Genomic DNA, 19,264 nt, shown 5'->3' with positions numbered 1-19,264 from the left:
GTTCTTTTTTTCAATTGTTATATTTTTTTTTCAGATTTTTAAAAACATCCACAGCTTCTAGCAGCTTAGTCCCCTCGATATAATAAATGTCGTCGAGATACAACTTTGACTGTTGTATATTTTTTTCATTCATTCAATAATTTTTCTTTATCACAATTATAATATTGATGTTTGGTTGTATTATCGCAACAATACATTAATTTATTGTTATTTTTTTCTCATTCTCACCAGCTCCCAGAGCCCCCATCCCCCCAAGGCCAATCCCAGTACACCAATCCAATCAACAGTGACAAATGGCACCCGTCTGCCAGTCATCCCATTGACAGGGACCCAGGGCCCCCTCAAAGCAACGAGCAGTTAACGAACTCCCACGTCAAACCCGTCAGCCAAGAGACAGCGCCGTCGTCACAAGCTGACGCCGAGTCTGACAATTCAGAAGGAACATCAGACACACATACGTTATTCGCAACCAAAACGAAGACATTGACTAATGACGCTGGTGCTTCACACTTACAGTCGAATGCTGAGGACGCTAATGACGTCGGTGATGGTGAGAGCGCGGAAGGATACGTTGCTAAGAGTGATGATAGCTCGGAAATTTTTACTGATAATGACGTAATGATAAGTGGAGCCGTGCGCAAAAGAAGCTTTGATCCCATACACGGAAACAGTGCGTTTGCCAGTTTTGGAAAACGCGAGAAAGAGATGATGGACGAAGAGGGACTTTCCGTGTCCGCTGACAAGAGGTCATTTGATCCCATTGAAGGACGTAGTGCTTTTACCGGATTTGGAAAGCGCCGGTTTGATCCAATTAGCGGACAGAGCGCTTTTACCGGTTTTGGTAAACGGAGTTTCGATCCAATCAGCAGTCATAGTGCTTTCACCGGATTCGGAAAACGGCAATTTGACCCGATTAGTGGAAATAGTGCATTCACTGGTTTTGGAAAACGTAACTTTGATCCAATCAGCAGTCACAGTGCTTTTACGGGTTTTGGGAAACGTCAATTTGACCCCATCAGCGGAAGCAGTGCTTTCACTGGTTTTGGAAAACGCAATTTTGATCCTATCAGCAGCCATAGCGCTTTCACCGGCTTTGGAAAACGTAATTTTGACCCTATAAGTAGTAACAGCGCATTCACCGGCTTTGGAAAGCGCAGCTTTGATCCAATCAGCAGTCATAGTGCTTTCGCCGGTTTTGGAAAACGTCAATTCGATCCCATCAGTGGAAACAGCGCTTTTACTGGTTTCGGAAAACGTAGTTTTGATCCAATCAGCAGCCATAGCGCTTTCACCGGCTTTGGAAAACGTAGTTTTGATCCAATCAGCAGCCATAGCGCTTTCACCGGCTTTGGAAAACGTAGTTTTGACCCTATAAGCAGTAACAGCGCATTCACCGGCTTTGGAAAGCGCAGCTTTGATCCAATCAGCAGTCATAGTGCTTTCACCGGTTTTGGAAAACGTCAATTCGATCCCATCAGTGGAAACAGCGCTTTTACTGGTTTCGGAAAACGTAGTTTTGATCCAATCAGCAGCCATAGCGCTTTCACCGGCTTTGGAAAACGTAGTTTTGATCCAATCAGCAGCCATAGCGCTTTCACTGGATTTGGAAAACGTAGTTTTGATCCAATCAGCAGCCATAGCGCCTTCATCGGCTTTGGAAAACGTAGTTTTGATCCAATCAGCAGCCATAGCGCTTTCACCGGCTTTGGAAAACGTAGTTTTGATCCAATCAGCAGCCATAGCGCTTTTACCGGATTTGGAAAACGCAACTTTGATCCAATAAGTAGCCACAGTGCTTTCACCGGATTTGGAAAACGCAAATTTGACCCTATTTCAGGGCAAAGCGCTTTTACCGGATTTGGAAAGAGGTTTTTTGATTCAATCGATAGCGGCAGTGGTTTATCGGACTTGGACAAAAGATGCAACAATGGAGGTTGTAGCGATAAAGCTTCAGTGGACAACGAAGCTGACGTCCAAGATAAAAGAAATTTTGATAAGATTTCATCTGGATCAGCGTTTTATTCTTTTGGCAAAAGTCACAGCGGGGAGGAACCTCGTACAGTGCTAGTTGACAACGAAGTTAGCGGAGATTTAAAAGTGAGGAAAAAACGCGATGTATCGTCTATGGTATCCGAAAAAAGTAATAATGACGCAAAAGATCACAAAATAAACAAACGCAGTTCTTTTGGAAATGGGGAAGGGGAGTTGACTCTTAGCTTGACGCATTCAGGAAGTGATGGCAATGATCACAAATCCATCTCCAAGCGTCGGTTTGACAGCATTGACACCAGGAGCTCCTTTCGCCGATTCGGTAGATCTGGCGGCGGAACTGACTCCGACAGCTCAGACAATTTGCTCAGTGCTCTAAAGCGTCGATTCGATCCTATCGACCGATCCAGCTCTTTTGCATTTTTCGGAAAACGACGATTCGACCCAATTCACTCTTCAGCTTTTACAGGGTTCGGGAAAAGAAGACTGGACAGGATAGGAAGTGGCTCCGCGTTTGTCGGATTTGGAAAAAAACGGCATTTCGACAGCATAGCTCATCACAGCGTATTCGGTGGTTTTGGTAAACGGATTCCACTGGACGACGAACTAGCCAATTTAATAAAGGCTCTAGAAAATCTCAGCGACGAAGAATTATTCAATCTGGCATCAATCGTAGATAGCGACAAGACGCCGGAACATGTAAAAGAGAATATCATCTTGGATCTGCTTGGTTTTGAACATACGAGTCCTTCAGAAACGACGGTGAGCAAGAGACGGTTTGATTCTATCGATAACAGGAGTGTTTTCAGGAGGTTCGGTCGCCCTTCACGACCACAGCCCGTTGTAAGAACAGTTTTTGGTGATTTTGCTGACGATAATGATCATGATGATGATAATGATGATAATGCTGGTGATATTTTAGATGAAAGTGACAATGTTGATGATAGCAATGATAACCGATTGTCCCTGTCGGAGGAAAGGATTGAGCGTCTGCTTAAAGATCTCTTGATTCGGTTTTTAGCTTTGAAGGATCGGTTGGAGAAATTGGGTTGATTAATTTGTTGCAAACTAGGAATTCATATTTTTATTGTACTATGGAAAGCTGGAGCAATATCTATGACGGGGAAGATTAAGTTATTATGTAGCCTGAATGTGATCGAGAAGGTGAGGTAAAGAATAAGATGTTAGCATTGATGGGTGATGATGATGATGATGATGATGATGATGATGATGATGAAGTTTATCATTATTATTACTATTACAATTGTCATTTTTATTATTATTATTATTATTATTATTATTATTATTATTATTATTATTATTATTATTATTATTATTAATATTATTATTATTATTATTATTATATTATTATTATTATTATAATTATTATTTATTATTATTATTATTATTTATTATTATTATTATTATTATTATTGTTATTATTATGATTATCAGTATTGCCACTATTACCATTATTATTATCATTATAACGATAATGATAATATAGATAATGAATGATATTGATGTCGATGACTATGTTGATAATCAAGAATATTATGTTATTGATAATAATAATGATATGAAGAGGATGATGCTGATTATTATTTTAATGATGATCGTGATGGTTATGATGATGATGATAATGGTATAATGACGGTGATGGATATGATGGTAATCATGATAACCATGATGATGAAGATGATGATGTTTAATGATAACAAAACATATTATATGAAAAGCGATGTAATATATTATATAGAAACATATCAACAACGGAATCGTATTAATATCAAATTTTACAAATCCAAAGTTTAACTAGTTTAACGGAATAAAATGAAATCCCAGTTGACAATTTCACAGATCTAAACCAAAAATACGACCCATTGCCTCAAAACGGTATAAAGTCTGGAGAGATAAAATGGTACAATTTTACTTACCGGCAGGAATTTGAGACTTGATTTAACATTTTTTTAAACTTAAAAGTATATTATATTTACATATATATATATTTCCTGCATTTTGATTGATTACCAAAATTTAAGTTTGGTCAAAATCCCCGCAGTCAATTTCTTAAGAAATATCTCTCGAAGGGGGCGAAGAGGTGTTGGGGGTCGTGACTATTCATGAGTCCTTCTTTTTAAAATAGGATTCAATTAGTAATAGTATAAACGACTAATAACCTAATGCTTATCACTGTCAAATGATCAGATGACAATTTGTAACCCTTTGCTTCAAAATGGTATTATGGTGGAATGATTTAGACACTACGATTAAATGTTACAGTGAGAGACATGACATTCTGCATGGTATTTTAATGTAACCTTTTTTTCAGAAATAAGAACAATAGGGAATTAAAGGGAAGCTTTCGTTTTATAAACGAAGACAAAACATGTTGACGATTCGTGTTTCCCTTTCATCAACAAAACATGATGAACGAAAGACTAAAGACGAATGAGAGATGTGAACATGGAGTATTGACCTCGCGAGGTCCCAGATTTGAGATTTTTTGCCAAGATGGTGGGTAATTTAAATCCATCGACATTTAAAGGACGAGTTTTGTGGCCAACATCTTTAACATGTGTCTTTCCAGAGTTAAGGTTATCAACAAAATACATTGAAAGAAACACTAGAGACGAATTAGAGATGTGAGAATGGAATTGTTAAGCTCGCGAGGTCCCAGATTTGAGATGGGTTTTTCTTGGGCCAAGATTAGGGTAATTTAAATCAATCGACATTTGGAGGACGTGTTTTGTGGTCAAATTTTTAAATACGTGTTTTTCCAGAGTGCGGCAGATAACTGGTTAAAATCAACCCGATATAATAACAATTTGAGGCATCGGATCACTCTTTTTAAGGTCGAATTCGAGTTTAGTCGAACCCTAAATAAATATCTTTTTACACTTTTTCACGAACGAAGCAGTTGCAGCCGATTTTGCAAGAATCTTTGTTTTCATTGGACTCTGTACGATTTCAACCATTGTCTGTATGGGAGAGTTGGCTCACAATAATATTATTCATTTCTATGATGTTTAAATCACGCTAGAACCAACATAACCTAAATCTCAGAACCCAATTCAGACAAGCCATAGAAAATTATAGATATCACGTGACTAATACATAGGTCAACCATGCTCTCAAATCGATGGAATAATTACTAATTTTTAAAGAATGTTTTGCTTGTTTTATCTTGTTGCTGTTTATTAATATAAGAGTATACAATTAATATTATTATCCTTACCTTTTCAAAAACATTATGCTAACTCTTCCATCCAGAAAAATAGTATATGATCTTTTTTATTTATTACTTCCTCAAAAGATTGCCATTTTTTTGGGTTATTTTTTATTTCTCTTTTTAAATAAGAAAATTGTTTAAGAACACAATTAATAAATCAGCGATTCTCCTATTCGTCTTTTTTAATAAGGTTATAAATTCCAGTACAATAACGTACAGCATTTTACATATATGATATGATATCATTATTATTTGATTGTATTTTGTTGATCATATTGACTTTAAGTTGTTTTAATTTATACAGTGTAATGGGATCCAAAATATTGTGAGGTTTATAGATAAGGCAGAATACACTTGAGTCTGTTATATTAATCACTCTCACTCACTCAATCACTCACTCATTCTTCTGACCAAGGTGGTCATGCAGGCAGTCAGACCATATATTGCAGTGAGGGACTGACACCCAGATCTCTCCTCGGATTGACAAAGATCGTCATTGAAAATATTCATGAGCCACGTTTTTCCTTCCCTATTTTGTTAAATAAAAATTCCCTTTATTCATCCCACAGGATATATTGGTCTCTAGGGTCTATTCCAAGGAAAGACCGGAATAACCCAGGCGTAAGCCAAAGTGCAGCGCCGCAAATTGAGCTGGGGCGAGGTGACCTGCTCAAGACCACACAGCGCAGCGATGGGTGATCGAACTTGGAACTTTTCGGGTACGAAGCAAAGACCGTACCGCTGAGCCACGCTGCGTGGCACTTTGAGTCTTAGATCGTGTCTCCTTGTTCTTGATCTCGTTGTTGCTGGACCTAGGTTGTTCGGTGGCATTGTAATGTAATGGTAGCACGTCTGATAAGTAATCAGAAGGTCTGAGATTCGATCCCCAGTCAAGGTCGACTGATGGTTTGGGAGGGTTTTTTCTTGTATTTTGTTTTCTTGCTTTGTCTGGCTCCTTTCATATACACTTGTTCAGTTCTTTTTATTACACCATATTACACCTGTGCCTGCTCCTTAATTTCTTAATTTGTGACGATTGCACACAAGTTATGTCTTTGCAAGGTCAAGAAATTATTAATATCATTGACCGTTTGAAACTGGAATTTTTGTTCTAGACTTTTTTCTTACCATGTAGACATTACATCCAATTTTAGCCTCAAAGTTACTCCGACATATCGCCTGATTGAGATGGACGTCACAATTAATTTTTTTCCTTTCTATTTCGAGACGTTTTGGTGAGAATGGCATTATATATATATATTATATATATATATATATATATATATATATATATATATATATATAAGTTGGATGTTTTTGTTGTTGTTTTTTGTTTGTTTTGTTTTGTCTTTGCTTTGTCTGTTTTGTTTGTTTTTTTTGTTTGTTTTTGTTTTTGTTTTTGTTTTGTTCTTTTTTGGGTTTTTTTTTGTTGGTTTTTAAAAAAAGTTTTTGAGCTTTTACCTCAAGGGAATCTTTAGGATTTTGTAATGGGGTCAGATACGTATAATATTATACCAAGAGTCGGGTGACTTGGAGATACATCACGTGACACTCTCTTTTTTCAGCTCAATGCTATTAAGGGCAAGCGGGTTATCCCAAATCTGTTTTTTAAACTGACACGACATGCTCACGAGAAATCACAATGTGTTAAGAAGGGACCGTTAACACATAATATTCCCTTTATTCATCCCATATGAGAAATTTGTCTCTCGGGTCTAGACGTCAGCCGCAGTGCAGCGTCGCAAATTGAGCTAGGGCGAAGTGACTTGCTCAAAGCCACACAGTGCAGAAGTATTCGAACTCGGTACTTTTCGGGAACGAAGCAAAGACCGTACCACTGAGCATCGATGCCCCATTAGGCACTCAATCCAATATCAGTTATATGAAAATAGTTATATGAGTGATCTTCAAATATAACAGAGTCTTATATATAATGTTGGGGGTCCTATTAGCTCAGTTGGTAGAGCATTCGCTTCACATTCAAAGAGATAAAGATCGTTCCGAGTGAAGTCCAGATTGGTCATTTAGATCTTGGGGATATTAATTTGCGATGGACCAGCGTCTTATCCGAAGGATAGCAAGCAGTTGCTACTGTCAATTTCAGGCTATAGAAAACGGGATAATTTCGGATTTCATGGGCTTTGAAGAACGTCTTTTTATGGAGTCGTAAAAAACTAATTTTTAGAAAAGTTTATCAAGAAATGAAGTGAGTAGAAAAGTGCCAGAAGATACCACTTTTTATAATTATGGGATAGCCCATTCGTCCTTAAACTCGTAACTTTTGTTTTTGCCCACTGATCATTGTGCAGCAATTTTTTATTTTAAAAAAACTGAACTCTGATTGGTTTTGTGGAAACGTTTACCTATTTGCAAGTCTGATAACCCATATTGTAATGGGCTCATAGATTTAATGGGAGTTCTCTAATACCAAAGTAAAAAAATGTTATCTATTATAAAGCTGTTAAAACAAGCCCATAACTGCGTTAGGTTATCAGACCTGCAAATAAAGTGTGCGAGTCGGTTTGTGGATACAAACGTAAATAGGTCAAAGCATTCGCTATGGACAGACTGGTACAGACATTTTACTTCAGTCGTCCTCCATACGTTTCCGATACTAAGTGAATAGCCCAAGGGTTACGTATTTTCAGGTCTGATAACTAAACACAATTATGGGCCTGATTTAACATTGTTATAATAGACATTTTGCGTCGGTTTGAAAGTTTTTCCATTTCAACAATGAGATCATAACAATTTGAGTTATCAGACCTGCAAATAAGTACACGTCGGTATCGCCTCATTTCAAACTATAGTGATATAATGTTTTTCAATATAAGAGTTCTCAGTTCAAACCCCGAACATCAAAACAGTTACAACCTGGTGATCAATTACTGATTATTAAGCAACTATTTTTTTAACAACAAAATGTGATAATATTCGATACAGTTTTTTCCATGATTATGATATCGTACTTTTCATTGGTTGACATTTTTGTTTGTTTGCTTGCTTGGTGGTTTGTTGTCCACCCCAAGCGCTTTTTTTTTGTTGCTTGTTAAAAATAATCACCATCTTGCACAAATCACAGCAGTCAAACTAAAAATGTATTTTAAATAAAATGTGTGTGTGCATCCTAACACAAATCTACCGTTATTTAAAAAAAACACAGCATATGCCTGGGTGGGGATCCTGACCTCCCATAGCGGGCAGGGAGGTACATATTGTGTCTTCTATCCCCTTATATCTATTTTCCAACATGCTTTCTGTCTTTGTCTTGGAATGAGATTACTTGGCCCTGTTCGGAGTCCTGGCTGGGAGGGAAACAGTCGAATGCATAGTTATTTTTTTGTGAGATGATATTTTTTCCTTGTAAATCATCTCTCTGTTATGTATTATTTTATTTGTTAGTTTGAATTTATAATGTAAGCATTTGAGTGTATTCCTCTTTGTTGGATTTTGTGCTTGTGTCTGGATGAGACTTATAGGTGATCTCAAACTAAGTACATTGGTGGTATGCTCTTGGATTCTACATCTGATCCCTATTTGTTCCTAGTTCCCCTTTTGTCTTACTTTTTCTTGGGTGCTTTAATTGTAATTCCAGAACTTTTTACTATCCCATGTTCTTCCTTTTTACTGGCGCTGATATAACCTAAATGTGTTGCAAGCGCCGAAAAACCCTTAAAAACAAACAAAACAAACAGCATATGCAACGTTAACCAAATATCTAGCACATACTGTGTTCTTCAATAAAAAGGCAGAATTGTTATGTCACCAGCAATTTTCTGAAATCTATCTACAACAGTGTGAAATAAATTGTCAAATTATCAGTTATTTTTAGAATATTCACTTATAATTCTCCCCCCCCCCCCCCTTTTTTTTCCCTCTCACCCTCTCCCAACGCAAGAAATAAAAAAACCCCAAAACATATCATGACGTCCTTGACCATTGTTATCGTTTTTTATTCATTGTAGAGTGCACCTCAGTTTTTCAAGTTGTAAAATATCTACATCGACTTGTACATATATGAAGGTCTGACATCCGAACCCACTTATGGGCCGAGTTTAATATTGATATAATGGACAATATTTTGCGTGATTATTTTGATATTTCCATAACAACAATGTGCCCAATTTAACGTAAATTAGAGTTTTTATATAGCGCCATATTAACTCATTGTGCTCAAAGCGCTTTACAAAGCCCATAAGGAATTGAGTAATCGGACCTGCAAATAAGTAAGTCGATAACAAAAAAAGTTAAACCGTTTACTGAATTCGTGGGCATATCATTTATTCTGTAGGTGATTTCAATGAAAAGGCATATCTTACACTTCATATAGAGCAATACGATTGTTTACCATTTTCAATGCGCTTCGCAAAGTTTATCAAAAGGTAATAAAAAAAATGAATATGACAACTTCAAAAAAAAAAAAGAGAACAAAATGCCAAACACGGAACGTTTAGGGCTCAAAAACCTTTTTAGCCAAAAACAAACAAAACACACAAAAAACAAAAACACATTCAATCTGGTATTTTAGTAATGTATTTATGCTTTCATTATAATTTGTTGTTGGCTGAATAAGGGATTTGAGCCCGAAACGTTTTGTATTTTCTTCTTCTTTTTTTTTAGTTGTTCTATATATTTGTATTCATTACTTTTTACATCCCACAGCTTCTAGCAGCTTAGTATCAAAGTTTTATTAGAAGCATCTTTTTCAGTCTTTTTCATTACGTCAGCCGACTAATTCAGGAATTATAAGAAAAGATTGAATATTTAATATAAAACATACAGTTTACACTATTTTGAACAATATGTGTATGTCTACTAAACAAAATTATGTACTTGTTTTAACATTGTTGACATTGCATAAGTTTTGAGTTGGTTTAGGCCTATTTCCGTTGAACCCAATACACATTTAATTTAGGTTGTTATTAGACCTGCTGAATGGACACGACGTTGGTTTTTACCCCTACATTATGCTGTTTTGGTCTGGGGTACAGTCGAGATTTTTTTCTGACCTGATAATCTCTCTCCACCCAGCTGTGACTGGATAGCTGAGTCTGTTAGATTTGGCTGATAGTACTTTGCTATAGACTAGCGTCCTATCCAAAGGATAGCAAGCAATTGCTTTTGTCGGTTTCACGCTATAAAAAACTTGGATAAACTCCGGCTCCATGGGTCCAATGGATCTGAAGGACTTTATGCTGTTTGGACACTATCGGTCACAATTAACTTTAACTTTAAGCTTATGACCAATCGCAACAGGTAAATTTATTTTTTTTAAACCAACAAAAGAAATAATCCCATCCAATCGTGTTTGCTTCACACAATGACATTTCTTCCGTTGCGTAAGGGTGGTTTGAATAGGATTAACACAAAGTACACATATTAGCAGGTCTGATAACCGAACACATTATGAGCTTGACTTAACATTGTTGTAATGGACGATATTATGTTGCGTTGGTTCGAGAGGATTTTCATTATAACAACTTGGATTATCAGACCTGCAAATAAGTACAATGTTAGATAATGTTAATATGCAGTTTTTCATGTTTATCTGTGTCTTTAAATCTTATGTTTCATTATATTCATTGCTGCTTTTTTTTTTCAAATTGTTGAGAATAAACACATTTCGTCCTCATCCTGTTTTGTTTACAAAAACTATTTTGATAAAGTTATAATATCATGCATTACTTTTAGAAGCTTAAACCATCGCCTGTTCGCATTTTGTTGTTGTTTTTTTTTTTTTTTTTGGTTAACAAACAAAATACTCTCTCTCTCTCTCTCTCTCTCTCTCTCTCTCTCTCTCTCTCTCTCTCTCTCTCATAAAGTCCCACACAGTTAACTTCCCTATCCGTCTTTAAGTATCACCAGAATACCAATCCCCCTTTCAGTTTTTCAATCATTCAGTTGTCTTGTCCTTTCTGTCCAACTGTCTGACTCTCCTGTCTAACTGACTGTGTCAATTTGTAAACAATCTATCTACACAATAATTTTCCCTGTTGACTTTGTCCGTAATTATAAATGTTTTATTTCTTTATTTTAAAAAAAATAACATATTTGTGTTACGCCGTATCTTCCTTCAATCCATTTCAAGCGTCATCAACCCAACACAATTGCGTATTGGTCGGATACTTCGTTCTCAGATGAAATATATTTTAAGTTTTATGGCCAGAAAATTATTTTTACTTCATTAAGAAAAACTAAACAAACTATTATATCGACAATTAAAGCAAATCTTCAACTTGTTGAGAATACCTAAACCCGGACTAAATTGTATTTTCATTTTAAGGAAACTTTAGCAATGTTGGAGTTATTTCAAAAATCAATCAACAATTTATTATGATTTTATTTTGGACCAAATGTAAAAAAGGCGTTTAGTCTGTGTACGGTTGTAAAAGACATCTATACATTTGCTGTGAACTAAACTGGACTAAACCCCCTACCTTTATTGATTTCAACTTAATGATTAACACACAAACTTTCGGAGTTACCAGTTTGACATTTTAACGCTAAATTCCCAAGAGCACGCATTAAAAATGTTTTTTCAACATCGAAATAAACAATTACCATTTTAACAGTTTCAATTTTTTTAAATAAGCAAAAGCCATTGTTAGTTTTTAAAAAGAAGGGGAAAAAGCAAAACAGCAAAGGAAATTTTTGAAAATAATATAAACAAAATATAATAAACAATAGAACATTAAAACAGCCGGTACATAATCCCACCTGACGAAATGTCTGTGGTTCATTCCTTCGGAGTCTACGTGGGATAGACACCAAATAAGTAGGTACATATTGGATTAACAAATCTTGTGCACTCTGAAAACTTAGATAATGTTAATATGCATTTTTTTCGGTTTATCTGTGTTTTTTAAATATTATGTTTCATTTTATCCATTGCTGATTTTGTTTTTAAATTGTTGGGAATAAACCCATTACGTCAACATCCTGTGTTGTTTACAAAAACTATTGTGATAACGTTATAATAATATCATGCATTTACTTTTGAAGTTTAAAACTATCGCCTGTTCGCATTTTGTTGATTTAAAAAAAAAAAACAAAAAACAAATCTCTCTCTCTCTCTCTCTCTCTCTCTCTCTCTCTCTCTCTCTCTCTCTCTCTCTCTCTCTCTCTCTTCTGGCCCGCTTGTCCAAACCAGCATCTGGCGTACTCTAAAAGTTTGGCCAGAAAACTCGTCCTTCACAAATCGATCGATTAAAGTAACCCTCACCTTGTCGAATGAACTCAAAAAAGTAGGGCTTCCTTGAAGTCCCAGGTTTGAGAATTTTTGACAAGATGATGCTCATTTTGATCGATCGATATTTAAAGGACTATTTTTCTGGCCAAAATATTTGAAATGCAATTTTGTTTTGGTCTGATAAGGACAGAGCATTGTATCCTTGTTTACCAAAATAATTGCCTGCTAAATATTGTATAATGTGTGATCCATCGTCTGATTCTGGTATTCTGTCGGATTGTAGAAGACACCTGAAAGTAAATGTTGATATAATGTGATCTGTACACCACTTCATGAAACTATAATTGATCTCCTTAATAAAGGCGGCTATGTGGTCTTGTGGTCTTGTCACTCGTTTTCAGATCGGGTTCGAGCCTCGCTCGGCACATAGTTCGAAAAGGCTCTTTACTCACATTCTCTCACCGTAATCGGGTGTAAATTGAGTACTTGACCGTAACAGCGTTGTCTCTGTCGGAAAAAAAATAGTAATAGTATCGCCTAATAGGCGTCATGTGTCGTTCTAAATATTACGTGTTGTTGTTGGTCATAGACTCTTTGTAAAGCGATTTGAGCACGTTTAGTGGATATTGCCCTGTATGAAAATATGGCTCAATTAAAATACGATGAAAGTGTTGTTGATTGATTGAAGCTCGAAGAAATGAATAACAATAGGAAATGGGATGGAGGCTTCAATTTAGTAAACGAAGACAGATATTCTGGACGTTTTGAATTTCCCCTTCGTCAAAAAAAACACAATGAATGAAACGAACACTAAAGACGAATCATCTTGCTTTGGGAAACCTGAAACGTCCACATTATCTGTCTTCATTTATTTTACTGAAACCTCAATTCCATTTCCTATTTAATAAAAACACATCAATTTAACGCAAGTCTTATAATAAAGTTTCTCTATATAAATCACTTCGACATTATACCATGTTGGGGCTATGGGTTACATATTCTTCTTTTTCTTCTTCTTATTCGTGGTCGTTGTAGTAGTCCCTTAAATAGAGGATCCAGACTATAGTTCACATTTATGAATATCACCACACACACACGCACACGCACACACACACACACACACACACAAACTCACTCACATATTCATAATACACGCTGTGATCATTTCATTATTTAATATGTTTTCCAAGCTTCCAAAACCCTTTCAAATCTGTATTGTTCTTCTCCAAATCACCAACTAAATTGTTACAAACTACAAATATCTTCCTTGTAATTTTTCAATAGTAAACTCGTATACACAATAATATTATTGTTACCTTCCAGGAGAAAAAAAAAAAAAGATTTTAAGTATTACTTAACCAAGGGGAATGACTGCAAATATTTATATGTAATCTATTTGCTAAACGGATTTGTCTCCGCTTGACTTTTTTGTTTTACTGTTCATAACTGAAATCATATTATTTCATCACAAGGAATTTATTTGCTTTCTCGACTAAATCAGACTTTTATTTGTTTATTTCTTGAATTGTGGATGAAAATAACGTTGGATTAGTCCGCCATCCCAATTGTGCCCATTAACTGTGCTTTATTTATGTCGTAACTGTGACTCTTTATCCCTATTGAAAGACATCGTTGTTTATGTCACGCATACAATTCTATCCGGCTACCATTTCCCTTTAGTGGGGGGGGGGGGGGGGGGGGGTCCGGTAGCTCAATTGTTGGAGCACTCGCTTCACACGCAAAGGGACCGAGATCGATCCCGGGTGAAGTCCAGGTTTTTTCTGACCCCCCCCCCCCCCCCCCCCCCGTCTTGTCCAACCAACTGTAATTGTGTAGCTGTGTCTCTTAAATATGGCGGAAAGTACAAGCGTCCTTTTCAAATGGCAACGAGCAATTGCTGGTGTTGGTTTCACATTATTTAAACCGGAGTTAACTTCGGCTCCATGTGGCTATTGGATCTGAAGGACTATTTTACACTACGAGTCAATTGAATATTACAAATATCAACACATTTAGATATTTCGTAACTAGTTAGGACTCTGTCAATTTTACGACATGAAAATAGCAGCACATAAATCATTGGCATGACTGGGCAGGTTTACCCAAACGATATTTTCATATCAATTTTTGATTCATCATTCATGTTTTATCGTTGTATTTGTATGTATATCGGTTTATTCAATATTTGCACAAATAATCAGTCAAGAATAAAGTACGTTGATTCTTATTTCAAACTAGGAAAAAATACGTTAAGTACGATAAGAGTTATATACATCATACTGGAACTGATTAAATCGATGGATGAACTGACTTGTAACAACAACAAAATGGAGTTTGAAATAAAGAGCTGAAGAATGGAAATGTATCTGTGTTGTGTTTTTTATTTCAGGCTGCTTCTAATGGTGCTCACTCTACTATGTTATGGCGATAGACCCAATCACCAATTCCAGGCTTTGGGAAATCAAAGGAGGATGGTGTGGGGTAGTTCAGTAAGTAGAGAACACGACTCATACGCAAACAACACTGCCTTGGACTCGAATGGAGTCAGTTTCTTTTTTACCCCTCCCTTCTCGTCCACCAAAGAGTAATTGGCGGAGCTGGATCTAAATTAGATCTAGCGGAAAGCAGCTTGCGGCTAACACGCATTTGATTTTAAATCAATGTAACAATACAGAAACCGAGATAACCCATTTCCCAGAAAATTTTTAAAAATAATCTCAGCAAATTTATACCTAACTGTTCCCCTTACAGTGAAGAACTACAAAGAGGGCCTTAGTTAAAATAAAAACAGATTCGATTCACTCAAGGCCACATATCTTAATAAATGGTAAGGTCTGCAGTCAGTAAAGCTTAATAACCAGATAAATTATGACTGGAATGAAATTCACACTTGTCGTTGAATGGGTTACTCTGTAAGTACGGCTATGTGGTCTTGTGGTCTGTAACTCGCTTTCGGAATTTCCTGAGTTCGATCAACACTCGGCGCATAGTTGAGTCCTTGGAAAGTGCTCTTTACTCAAATTCTCTCACCTTACTCAGGTGTAAAATTAGTACCTGGCCGTTTAGAGCGTTGTCTCTGTCCGAAAAAAAATGCAATTCCGCCTAAAAGGCGCCATGTCCTGTCTAACATGTTAAGTGTTGGTCTTGGCCCAGGACCTCTGGTAAAGCGCTTTAGCACGTTTACTCGATAATGCGCTCTGTAAAAAACTTTCACATCCGTACAGTTTGGAGAATAGTATCACTAATAATCATATATTATAATGCCAAATTAGGGAGCAGGCACTGGTGTAAGATAAGGATAGCTCAGTTGATAGAGCACTCGCTCACACACAACGAACCCTAAATCGATCCCTGACCCCCTGTCCACCTAACAGTGATTGGATTGCTGGGTTTGTTAGATCTGGCGGAACAAATACTTTGTGATAGACATCCAAAGACTAGCAAGCAATTCCTATTGTCCGTTTCATTCTACAGAAACCGGAATAAATTCTGGCTTCCTGGGATTATAATAATACTGAACACTTATATAGCGCTAACATCTAATAATAATAATAATAATAATAATAATAATAATAATAATAATAATAATAATAATAATAATAATAATAATAATAATAATAATAATAAGCATAATAATTAGCATATTTATATCCAGCCTTTCGTCGAAACCTCAAAGCGCTTTAAAAAAATTCAAATACAATTTGAATAAGAAGAAGAAGAAGAAGAAGAGGAAGAAGAAGAAATAATATTAATAATAATAATAATAATAATAATAATAATAATAATAATAATAATAATAATAATAATAATAGACTCTTAAAGAGCGCACGGTATCGTCAACAATGAGGCTCTTGGCGCTTTAAATTACATCAACACAAAACAATATGACATCCAAAAAGAAATGTTTTCAAGGATATCTTGAAAACAATGTTTTGGATTCTCGGATGCTCTGCTGTGGAATGGTGTTCCATCTCATGCAATATTAGATATAGGCGCTTTACAAAAATTGATATGTCTATCTCTATATTAAACAATCACTATAACTAAACAGACGGAAACATAATATTCAATAGTTAAGACGCTATCAACATAGGAATACATGGAAAAAAAGATAAGCAAAGAAATGTTTTCTAAAGTAATATTTCTTTAGCCTGCTTTTATTGCCTCCAGGGATTCAGAATTTCTAATCTCAAAAGGTAACGTATTTAAAACAGAGGGACTAACCTGCATTTAGGGAGTGCGTAACCGAAAACAAAATTGAGCTTTTATATAGTGCAATATCCACTAAACGTGCTCAATGCGCTTTACAGTGGGTCTATGGCTAACAGCAACACTTAACCTTTAGGACGCGACATGACGCCTGGTAGGTGATATTACACTTATTTCGGACAGAGACAACGCTGTTAACGGCAAGGTACTTATTATAACACCTGAGTACGGTGAGTGAATGTGAGAAAAGAGCGCTTTCCAAGGACCCAACTATGCGCCGAGCGAGGCTATAACCCAGGACCTTCCGATCCGGAAGCGAGTGTCATACCACAAGACTACATAGCCGCACAAAAGAATGACAGATAAAGATCTGAACAAATGTGTATGAAAGGTGTCAGACAAAGCAAGAAAGAAAAATACAAGAAAAAAACCATCCCAAAATATCAGTCTACCTCGAATGGGGATCGAACTCAGACCTTCTGATTACCGTTAATCAGGAGGTCAGAGGTTCGATCCCCAGTCGAGGTAGACTGAATTTTTGGGATGGTTTTTTTTCTTGTGCTATTCTTTCTTGCTTTGTCTGGCACCTTTCATACACATTTGTTCAGATCTTTATCTAACACCAGTGCCTGCTCCTTAACTCTCTCCTTACCAGCCATTTTCAGAATTTTCCCTGAAACTTCACACTCACCTAACACAAAATTATATTTTTTTCTACTCAAACAGAAAAGGAGCAAGTACATTTCATACATAATATTGTCCAGTGTCTAATTTTTATCGCTAGAACAAATTATTTTGGCTATAATTTGTGTTGTACAAAAGATATCAGAATGAGAAAGTTGTTGGTTGTATCGTAACAAATGTGACGATTTTCCTACGGATGGTAAGCAGAGGGTTGATTTCTTAATTTGATATTTTCAAAAGAATGACAACTTGTTTGCCTGGCCCTGTTTCACACTTTCTCTAATCTTTAAAAACAAATGTATAAGATAATAATATAATAATAATAATAATAATAATAATAATAATAATAATAATAATAATAATAATAATAATATAATAATAATAATAATAAGATCTTTATTGTCCATAAATATGGCAATTTGTCATTTAGTTACACTTGTTATAACGTTATATGATAACTATAATATTGAACAGATACTCGTATTTCTCTCTCTCTCTCTCTCTCTCTCTCTCTCTCTCTCTCTCTCTCTCTCTCTCTCTCTCTCTCTAAGTCAATAAAGTTGCTGAAAGGGAATCTTCAAGGGTTTTCCATGGTTAGTGTATTTTGATTCCAAACAGTAGAAGGGTAGCGTTGGCAAAATGGATAAAATAGTTTAAGCAACAACCTGTGTTATTCTTTTAAGGAGAGGATTATAATACAATGTGCTAGTCGGTGGCTGCTTAAAATAAGTGATTGTCGGCGCGTGTGTAGGCAGGTGTGTGGGGGGGTTGTGTATAAACGATAGATAATATATAGAATGAAAGAGAGATAGACAGATAAAATATATATATATATATATATATATATATATATATATATATATAATATATATATATATATATATATAGATAGATAGATAGATAGATAGATAGATAGTGTTATGGACTTAGGACATAGTTACTTTAGAAAAGAGTTTCTCCCCTTTGTTATTAGCTAATTGATTTTAGTTACGGCTTAATTAGCTATTATTCATTAAGTCCATTGTTAAAATATTATTTGTGCTTAAAAATATCAGAGTGGAATGCCCTAGAGAACAATGCACTATTTGTTCCTTACTTTCCATAGTTGAGTTACTTATACTGCTTTTTCTTCTTAAAATGTTGTTACGATATATTTGTATATATATTCTAACTTGTACACAATAATAAATGGTTCTCTCACAATCACTTAACACTTCTGAGTTGAGTGATTCCACAATAGCTACTAATCTGGGGTTCCGTCAAAAATACAACATTGGCGACGAGGAATTTTCACCTTTATCCTGCGCATCTGCCTATCGGAGCGTTTCGTTACGTCAGTCGAAAAGTCAACACATCACGGTCTGCCAGCTGAGAAAACCGGAGCAAGTGCCTTTTCTGCCTTCAGTGTCGTCAGCACGTGGTAAGACGCCCTCTTCGTGGACAGCCGCCCATCACGTGGTAAGAAGCCTTCCTGCCTTTTTTTTTTTCCGCCACAGCCCGTGGGCACTGAGGTCAACTGTTAATGTCACGAAAATAAACAAAACAGTAAGTTGTCTTCATACAACCAAGCAGTCGGACGCTTGGGTGAGTAATGATATCATTATTATTATTATTATTATTATTATTATTATTATTATTATTATTATTATTATTATTATTATTATTATTATTATTATTATTATTATTATAACCGCCCCGAAATAATAACCTTTTGGATGCGATGATTCACACATTCTTATTACCTCTCTAGATTGTGTTTGACCGTCTCTGTTTAACAAAGAATTCCATTCATAAAATAATGTATGATTATTATTTCTTGTGCGTCACAAGATTTTCTCTTTATAGATAGTATGCGCTTGGCAAAGAAGCTCATAACATTGCCATCCGGAAGTATCACGGACCAATACACAAAACGGTGTGTATCCATGAACGTTAATAGTCAGGTTAATACAGTTCAGTGA

General features: G+C 35.8%; 2 protein-coding genes across 2 annotated transcripts in view; both read left to right on the top strand.

The window, feature by feature from the left end:
* The window catches only part of LOC144970651 (uncharacterized), a 113,556-nt gene extending 110,373 nt beyond the window's left edge, over nt 1-3,183 (top strand). Inside the window, exon 4 of the mRNA XM_078910490.1 lies at nt 232-3,183. Coding sequence (XP_078766616.1) covers nt 232-3,042 — 2,811 coding nt within the window. The 3' untranslated portion in view covers nt 3,043-3,183. The remainder of the gene's footprint in view (nt 1-231) is intronic.
* Nucleotides 3,184-18,463: 15,280 nt separating this feature from the next.
* Nucleotides 18,464-19,264, top strand: part of LOC144970650 (ATP-dependent 6-phosphofructokinase-like) — a 37,105-nt gene continuing 36,304 nt past the window's right edge. The window contains exon 1 of the mRNA XM_078910487.1: nt 18,464-18,761. Within this exon, the coding sequence (XP_078766613.1) occupies nt 18,492-18,761 (270 nt within the window). The 5' untranslated portion in view covers nt 18,464-18,491. The remainder of the gene's footprint in view (nt 18,762-19,264) is intronic.

This window comes from Berghia stephanieae, chromosome 4 (assembly GCF_034508935.2).
Source record: "Berghia stephanieae isolate SIO BIC M18660-M18661 chromosome 4, UCSD_Bste_1.3, whole genome shotgun sequence".
NCBI lineage: Eukaryota > Metazoa > Mollusca > Gastropoda > Nudibranchia > Aeolidiidae > Berghia > Berghia stephanieae.
Note: the sequence above shows the minus strand (reverse complement) of the source record. Positions and strands in the feature narration are given on the sequence as shown.